General features: G+C 40.0%; 1 protein-coding gene across 1 annotated transcript; it reads left to right on the plus strand.

Annotated features, from left to right (window-relative positions):
* Positions 1–7541: 7541 nt before the first annotated feature.
* Positions 7542–8918, plus strand: LOC143547554 (uncharacterized). The gene is made up of 2 exons (XM_077038953.1): positions 7542–8024; positions 8385–8918. Exons 1-2 carry the CDS (start codon positions 7542–7544, stop codon positions 8916–8918), a joined length of 1017 nt encoding a protein of 338 aa, XP_076895068.1.
* The last annotated feature ends 644 nt before the right edge of the window (positions 8919–9562 follow it).

Consider the following 9562-nt stretch of genomic DNA (forward strand, 5'->3'; position numbering starts at 1 on the left):
TTGAGGTGGTATTATCCTCCACCTCCTCATCATCCGTGTTGGTCAATTTGGCGTTTAGACATTTTTCACAAGTGCAGTTTTCACAAAAAGTTAATTCATCTGTTTTTAATTTCACTTCATTTTGGAAAACCATTTCATTTTGACCAACACCTTCATTTTCATCACTAACATCATTCACCACCGCCTCAACAAACTGCGGTGGCGACTCAACTTCAACACAGGTAATTTCAAAATGACGTACAAAACTTACCGCGTTAATGCGCACGCTATTACCTTTCTTTAAGCTTGAGCTGGCATGCTGCGGGTTTACTGTGGTATTGCTCGGTAGTTGACCCGCGTTCTTCTGAAATCTCGCCACGTCTGCTTCGAGCTAGCCAATCTGCTTTGACATCGCTTCTGCTGACTTGTCTCTCAACTCGAACTGTCTCTGCGTTTCCTTCTGATTATCAGTCACGAGCTTCAACAGCGCATCTAATTTTGAATGTATTGACTCATCTGAATTTCCCGAACTACCCTTCTGCTGGTCCTGATTCTGATTACCTGACGAACTGTCACCCCAGTAACCATCTCTGTTATATCCTCGACTGTTATACTGACTATTCGAACCACCCTGTCGGTAGCTGTTCTGCTGTTGGTCCTGACTGGACCTCTGAAAGTTCGGGTTTGACTGGTTCGACGCGTTCTCGTATTTGAAGTTCGGGTGATTCCTTAGGCCCGGGTGATAAGTGTTCGAATTGAACCCTTGCCCTTGGACTCCTCGTACGTGTAACTGACTTCCTCCTCATCGGTATACTCGTCATCATCAACCCCGGGGCAATCTTCAACCTTATGCCCCAACTCTCCACAATCTGCACAAACCGGGAATTTAACCCCGAATTTACCAACCTCTTTCTTCTTCTCTTTCCGATAACTCGCGAGTTCGCGTTCCAATTCTGCAATTCTGACCGACCCGCTCGAAGCTGATTTAACTGTTCGGGTAACCCCTACTTTTCATCTTCGTTCAGCTGTTGCTTCTGACTTGGAATCCTCACACATAAACTCAAGGAAATCCCAATCATCCTCTTCTGGTTGGTTCAACAACATCCCATTACATGACGATTTCAAATACTTTCTGTTCTCGTAAGTCAAACCGTCAACAAAACACTTCACTAACTCCCACAACTCAATCTGGTGGTGCGGGCATTTCCTGATCATCTCCTTATAACGAATAAATACCTAATGAAATAACTCACCCGGTGACTGTGAAAATTGTCGAATCTCCATCCGGGCTTCGTTAGTCTTCGACTGCGAATAATACTCATTAAGGAAACTCTGCTGCATCTCGGCCCAGCTCTCAATACTGTGTATCGGTAGCGAGTTGAACCAGTGTTTTGCTTTGTCTTTTAATGAAAACTGGAACAACCGCAACCGAACCTCATCCTGATCATAAGTACCATCACCAATAGACCCGCAAATAGCTGAAAAATTTAACAAGTGTGAATACGGGTCTTCTGATCCCAATCCATGAAAATGGGGAACTATGTTGATGTAGGACGGACGGGATTTAAATATCGGCTGTCCCTGCACACGCACCTGTGGGACAATCGGTGATGCACCATCTGAAATAGCCGGTCTGAACCGACTGTTAACACCCTGAATCGGAGGCCTGTAATTCCTTTGTCTAGCCCTCGGTTCCTCAAAACCTCCCCGATTAACCTAAACGGCTGTCTCTGTTCCTCCCGATACCTGCCTATACCACCTCAATCAAGATTTCTGTTCCTCCACCTGTTACCTCTCACCCTAACCGGTTTCTCAACCTCTTCAACACGCAAACCCGCATTTTCATTTCTCGGGCCAAATTCCTCATCATCTCCCTCTTCTTCATCTTCAGCGTGAATACTGACATGGTTAAACTCTTGAATAATCGGTTGTCGGTGACGAGGGGTATTGTTCGAGGCTGATGGCCCGGGTCTGTCATGGTTTCGGTTTCTGGAGTGTCGGGCTGAATTTTGGGGTTGTTGATTGGTGTTTATCGGTGGTGGTAGGTTATTATTTGGTGGGTTTTGATTATTCGGTGGGTTTGTTTCGGGTTGGAAAACATTAATTTTGGGTGGTGGTTCTTGACATTGGTTTTGGTTCTGGTTCTGACCTTCCATATCTGGCTGTTTGATCTAAGCTCGGTTCTGCCGAGCTAACCGTTCAATTTCTGGCTTGTAAATCAATGGAGAATTTCTTCCTGAATAGCGGGTGTGCATAAACTTGTTACCTTCACAAATAATACACCCCACGTAAAATGGGAAAATAAAACTAAACTAAAAATAAATACAAAAACTAAATTAAACTAAACTAAACAAAGAAATCAATTAATCACAAAAAAACTAAGCGCACTAACTCCTCGGCAACGCCGCCATTTTGATGCTAGACTGTCGCTATCTAGTCAAAAACAATATAAATCAGTGTCCTAATCACCTTAAACTAGTCAGGGAAAGTAGGGTGTCGAACCACGAGGAGTATGTGGTCAGTGTAAAGTGTAAACGATTCCTAACATTATGAAGTGAATTCTATCAAAGTGCTGATCACACTGGTGAACAATTTCGTTGTATAAGAAACGAACAAGTACTCAAGATTCAGTCAATCAAATAAAGCAAATCACACCCGGGAATCCAAGTATGCAATCAAACAGCAATCTCATGCAACTTGACAGATTAACTATCTTGTGTCAACTACAGACTGACTAACCGGTTAAACCTTAGGCATCCACGCTCGCTAACACACGGCACTGGTTATCAAACGGTCCCTTCCAGTGTGACTCAACTAAGGGCATAGCAATCGACAAACTAATCGTTCTGATCGAAATACACCTAAACCGACTGATTGTACGAACATACTAAACATCAATACTCATAGATTAACATCAAAACAATTACAATTAGTTGTTCTAGTACATGAGAAATAAACTGAAAGATTACAAACTATACATCTCGGGTATGACTCGAAGGAACTAGCCGCGCATCGGCATCTCTCGGGCCTCGGTTATGATCTGGTAAGCCATGTATGATGCTTAGAGGTGATTTGAAGTGATGGGGGCTCTCTCTTCTGCTCTGAAAATCGCCTGCCAGGTGTTGAATGGCATCTAGGGTCGTCAAAATATTGTATAAAACAAAACCCTAACTTTCCCGATTTTAGGGACCATCGCGTAGCGTGATGGTCCTCTCTCTTGGTCCATCGCGCTACGCGATGGACCAAAGTCAATGCCGTCATTCACAGGGCATCGCGTAGCGCGATGCCCCACCTTCAACACCCATCGTGCTACGCGATGGGTCTCTTTTCTCAGCAACTTCACATGATTGCCTCGGTAAGCGTGCTAGACCTCCCCGGTCTTCATTCCATGCTCGTATAGGCCCAAATTAAGCGCATTAAGTACCTGTGACCTGAAACACAATAAACATGTATGAAGTACCATAGTTCCTAAACTAAACGAGTAAAACGAGTAAGTTAACGCACATAAATATGTACAAATAAATCGAACATCACTTAACAAAGTTATTCATCAACTTTTCATAATCCATATTCTCTAACATATTGTCCTTAATAGTTTTATATCTTGTGATATTGCATATAGTAAGTACCACTTTGATAACTCATATTTGATTATAATGACCAAACGCATCCCGCTGTCCCTTTCCCACCCACACCATCTCCGCCTCCGTCTCCGATCATCTTCACCCTGCATTCCACCGTCTCCATCTCCTATCACCATCATCCCGCATTCCGCCGTCACTCTCCCACCCCCATCGTTCACAAATCCTCGTCATCACATCACAACTCCAGCCACCGCCTCCTTCAATAGCAGACGTCTCCTCCGGCATCGACTACCCTCAAGCCGACCATCACCTCCAGCAGACAATCGACCATCACCTCCAATCGTCGTAATCCGCCGTCAACTTAATTGGTCATATAACGAGGGTTCCGATGCACGATCAATATCGGAACTTCAACAGCCAAGTTTATCCACGACGGAATTCAAATTCTGTATAGAATCGTAATCATGCCAATTATACACAAGAAGAGAGGAACATGGGTGGCTACGCAGGGGTTCGAACTGTGAACCCTAACTATCAATCGCTTAGATAGGTGACAACTTCCGTTTTCATCACGAATTTTTCAATCGAAGCGACAGAATTAGTGTTGAGAACAAGATGTGAAGAATGGGGTAAGGTAGCAGATGTTTATATATCACCTAAGGTTACAATAATGGGGAAAAGATTCGGGTTTGTTCGCTATATACATGTAGTGGATGTGGATCGATTTAACAACCTCAGAACTATATGGATATGAAGTCACCATGTCTTTGCTGAAGTTGCTGGGGAGATTAGGAGTGAAAGGCAGGATGTGAAAGTTGTTAAAGGCAATGTTGGGATAAATGGGAATGTGAATGGAGCCAAAAAAGGGGTGGGCATTAACCATAACTCTTATGCAGAAGTAGCAGCTGGTAAGACCAGTAATATTAACAAGGAGGAGGAAATCTCAACAGGATTGGAGTCGAATAATCAGATGAAATCAGATGCTAATTTAAAAACTTTGAAATTTGAAAAATGTGACTTGTTAGTAATGTCAGATTCGAGTTGTAATTTATTGGCAAAAGTGGTGGACATTAATAGTGTAGAAAAGCTATATGTCATTCTTCATAAAGAAGGATTTAACGAGTTGAACATACAATACGTTGGAGGAAAATGGGTGTGGATCAAATTTTGGGATAGTACAACTTGTGCTAAATTTAAACTTTGTGAGGCTGTGAAGGTTTTTTTTCAAGATATGCAACAAATTTCTAAGTACTTCAAAGTTCCAGAACGAGCGGTATGGATCAAAATTGAGGGTAACCCGTTAAGTGCTTGGACGATAAATGCTTTTAAAAAGATAGCCGAGGTTTGGGGAGAGTGTATGATGATGGATGATGAAAGTGAGGAAAGTTTGTCGGTGGGAAGAATATGTATTATAACTAAGGTTCAAGAGTTGATAAATGAGAGAATGGTGGTGCTTGTGGAAGAGAAGCCCTTTCAGATTCAAGTAAGAGAAACATGCGGGTGGAAGCCTCATTTTATAATGCCATCAGGTACGAATGAAGAAGATACAGATCAGTCTTCAAATGCAAGTTATGCTAAAAAAATGAAATGAATAACAGTTTGGAGGAGGATGTTCAAAGTGATCGGATGGAAAAAAGGGTAGTAAATGATGGGAAAAAACATAATGTAGATGGGAAGTTTGGGGAAGGGAACGAGGATGAGGTTGCAGATGAAGACATTTCATTATCCAGACCACCGGGATTCGAGGGGTTTAAGTTTTGAAGTTAAAGAAAACAAGAAGGGGTGCGGGGGGGGGGGGGTCTTTAAAGGTAGCATCCGAGTCGAGGGTAGGGGAAACCTTAGGGTCGGTAGGTTTAAATTCTGGTGGTCCAGTGATTATAGGGGAGGAATGTAGGAGTCCAAAAACAAATGATGGATCTACCGAATTAAAGACCCGTTCGGACATTCGAGAACCTTTAAAACCGAGTAATTCAAAATTAGAGAAATCGTCCTCTTCGAGTACTATTACAGAAGAATATGAGTGGAGAAAAGTACAAAAAGAAAATAAGGTCTCAAAGAAGAAACACGGAAAAAAATCTAAACATGGCGGGTCTATATTTAATGAGTTATTAAGAATTATCGAAATTGGGAATGAGATGGGGTATGATTTGAACGGAAGCAAAGAAGATATGACAAAATTATTAACAAGGATGAGTGAACGATGGTTAACAAATGAATATTTTATCTATAAATACATGTGGGAGCGGAGATGTGGATAAAAGAAAACGAATTAAAAAGCTTTGTTGTAAATTCAGAGTGAAATTTTTAGCTCTTCAAGAAACTCGCATGACTAAATTGGAGTTATACAAAGTAAAGATGATGTGGGGAAATGTTAATTTCGATTATGCATTTAGTTCAGCTCGTGGCCATTCCGGAGGAATGCTGTCTATATGGGACAATTCGGTGTTTGTAAAACGACATATTTCTTTTTTGAACAATTTCGTGGTGGTGGAAGGCGAATGGGTGATCTTGGGGCTTAATTGCTTTATGGTGAATGTGTACGCTCTGCAAGATGAAATGAAGAAGGGTTCTTTGGCAGTCATTGTTATCGTTTATTAATAATAATCTGGGTCATTACTTAATAATGGGCGACTTTAATGCGGTTCGGTTTGAGCATGAACGAATGGGCACAACTTTTTCCAATAGGGCGGCTAGGTATTTTAATGATTTTATTTCGGAGGCGTCTTTGACTGATATTCCTTTGGGAGGTTTTTATTTTAATCGAGTTGATGCTACTGAAAAAAACCTTAGTAAACTTGATCGTTTTTTGTTGTCGGCTGACTTAATATCTAGGCTTCCAAACTTTGAAGCAATTGCGCTTGATTTATCGATTGCACATCATCGTCCGATTTTTCTTCGTCAAAGTAAATTGAATTTTGGCCCTATTCCTTTTAAGTTTTTTAATTCTTGGATGGAGAAGGATGGTTTTGAAAAGTTGGTTATAGAAAATTGGAAAGTTAAGCCTGTGGTGCGTTCTTCGAATGGTTTCATTGTTTTTAAAGAGAAATTAAATAAACTTAAAGCGGCGATTAGAGGTTGGGGTGTTGATCAAGTGAAGAAAGAAGAGGCAATTTTAGTGAACTTTTCAAATCTCGCTGATATAGATAAATTGGTGGATATGGGTATTTTGAAAGGCGGAGTATTTTGAAAGAAAAAAAAATTAGAACATGTTAAAATGTTAGACGAGAGTCAAAAGGCTAAAGTAAAGTGGTGCGTGGAGGCGGATGAACACTCAAAGTTCTTTCACGACATCATAAATCAAAAGAGAAGGCAACTATCGTTTCGTGGTATAAAAAAAGATGGGGTGTAGATTGACAAACCGGAAGATATAAAAGAAGTTTTCAAAGAACATTACAGGAAAAAATTTAAACGAGTGGACGGGGTTAACGTTAGTTTTAGAAGTCAATTTTTTAAGTCTTTATCGGAGGAAGAGTCGAGATATTTGGAAACACAGTTTACTTTTGAAGAAATAAAAGAGGCTATGTGGTCGTGTGGTAGTTAGAAATCTCCGGGTCCATATGGTTTTTCTTTCGGATTTGTTAAACGGTTCTTGGAATATATTAAAGATGATATCTGCAAGTTTTTTTCAAATTTTTTTCGGACAAGTAACATTCCTATTGGGTGCAATTATTCTTTTATCACCTTGATTCCCAAGTTGGCTAGTCTTTGATTGTGGAGGATTTTATGCCAATTAGTTTGATAAATTTACAATACAAAATTATTGCTAAACTATTGGCAAATAGGCTGGCTAAGGTGATCAATTCTGTCGTTAGCACTGAACAATCTGCATTTATTAAAGGAAGACAAATCCTGGATGGTCCTCTTATGGTTAATGAGATTGTGGAAGATTATAATCGAAGGAACGACAAGTTACTTTTGTTGAAACTTGACTTCGCTAAGGCTTACGATTCAATTAATTGGGAATACTTATTTTCTATCATGTCTTTTCTTGGGTTTGGAGGTAAGTGGATGTCTTGGATTAGAGCTTGTTTGTATTATGCTAGATCTTCTATTTTGATTAACGGAAGCCCGACTGAGGAATTAAAAATCGAGAGGGGGCTTCGACAGGGAGATCCTCTTTCCCCGTTTTTATTTATCATTGCAATGGAAGGGTTACATATGGCGATTGAAGATATTGTTCAAGCAAGGTTCTTTAAAGGGGCGAAGATCGGGAGAGGTAATATGTATATTTCTCACCTTTTTTATGCTAATGATATTATTGTGCTCGAAGAATGGTCATTGAGGAATATCAAAAATATTGTTATGGCTTTAAATTGCTTGTATTTGGCTTCTGGATTGAAGCAAAACATTCATAAATATAATCTTTTTGGAGTGGGGGTGGTTCAAAGAGAAGTTAGGTATTTTGCAGATATTGTTGAATGCAGACCAGAGAAAATTCCTTTTTTGTATCTGGGTATCTCCGTGGGTGCGAAAATGAGAAATATTCAGAGTTGGAATGGGATTGACAAATTAAAAAAAAAGCTTTCTAAGTGGAAAGCACAATTTCTGTCCATAGGGGGAAGATCTACCCTTATATCTTTTGTTCTTGGTTCGTTGGGTATATATACTACTTGTCGATGTTTTTTATGCCTACTGGTGTGAGGAAAAAACTTTAATCTTTACGTGCTAGATTCTTTTTTTTTTTTGGGGGGGGGGGGAGATGATGAGAGTCGGAAAATTCCTTGGGTTAGATGGGAGTTGGTTTTGGCCGACAAAGCTAAAGGTGGTTTGGGTATAGGTAGTTTGAAGAATTTTAACTTGGCGTTATTATATAAATGGAAGTGGAGGTTTGTTAATAATCCTAATTCGACGTGGGTGAAGGTCCTTAAGGCTATTTATGGGTCAAAACTAAATCAAGATGGCATGTCACGGGCAATCAAAGGGAATGGGATTTGGTCTCCTATAGTGAAGTCGATTAATAAACTAAATGATGAAGACTTAATTCCTGCTTCGGTTATAAGAATAAAAGTAGGAAACGGAAGTGAGACTTTGTTTTGGAAAGATGTGTGGATTGGAGATTCTAGCTTATGCTCACGATTTCCTAGACTTTTTGATTTAGAGGTGAACAAAAATTGTTTACTAAAAGAGAAATTGTTTAATTCAGTTTGGGTGTGGAACTGGAGAAGGCGTCCTAGGGGTGGGGTGGAGGACACTCAGCTTGAGGAGTTGATATCTCTTCTAGATTCAGTTTCTTTGAGTGATCCGGATGATAAATGGATTTGGAAATTGGATTCTGATGATGCGTTCTCGGTTAAAGGAGTCAGATCTTACTTGGATTGTCAGGAGCTTCCAGAGAGTAACATCACTACGAGATGAAATAAATTTATGCCAAGGAAGGTTAACATCATGATTTGGCGCCTGCTTCTAGATCGTCTATCGACTAGATTTAATTTAAGTCGTAAAGGTTTTGATATTCCTTTAATATTATGCCCAATTTGTTTGAATTCGGTGGAAGTTTTGGATCACATTTTTGGAGGGTGTCACCTTGCTTCAAAGATTTGGAATGCTATTGGTCGTTGGTTGGATGTGTCTCTTCCGGGGGTATAAAGGGCCTAAAAGTATTTTAGAATGGTTGGATTCTTCGGGATGGGTGACAAAGAAAAAAGATGTTATTGAGATGATTATCTATACGACATGGTCAACCCAATGATAACAACGATACTCTATTTGATTCGATTGCTTCAGTTTCGTATTTATGGTTATCATCTCGTAATTGTGAGTTTTATTTGAACTGGGTGGCGTGACTCAAAAACCCGTTACTTAGCATGTAATTTTTTTGTCTTGTCCCGGTTAGGTTTTTCTTTCCGGGTGTGATTTTTATTTCAAGCTTGCCTTTCAAAAAAAAATAACTCATATTTGAAAAGGTTTTTTTTTTCGGATGCCACTGTTACTAGGGTAATCAATAAGACCCTATATGCGGTTAATGCTTCAGGAAAACTTTGAATATTTTTAAACATCGG

The sequence above is a fragment of the Bidens hawaiensis genome, unplaced genomic scaffold (genome assembly GCF_021521415.1).
Source record: "Bidens hawaiensis isolate Kalapana, Puna unplaced genomic scaffold, B.hawaiensis_p1.1 tig00014730_1, whole genome shotgun sequence".
NCBI classification, from domain to species: Eukaryota; Viridiplantae; Streptophyta; class Magnoliopsida; order Asterales; family Asteraceae; genus Bidens; species Bidens hawaiensis.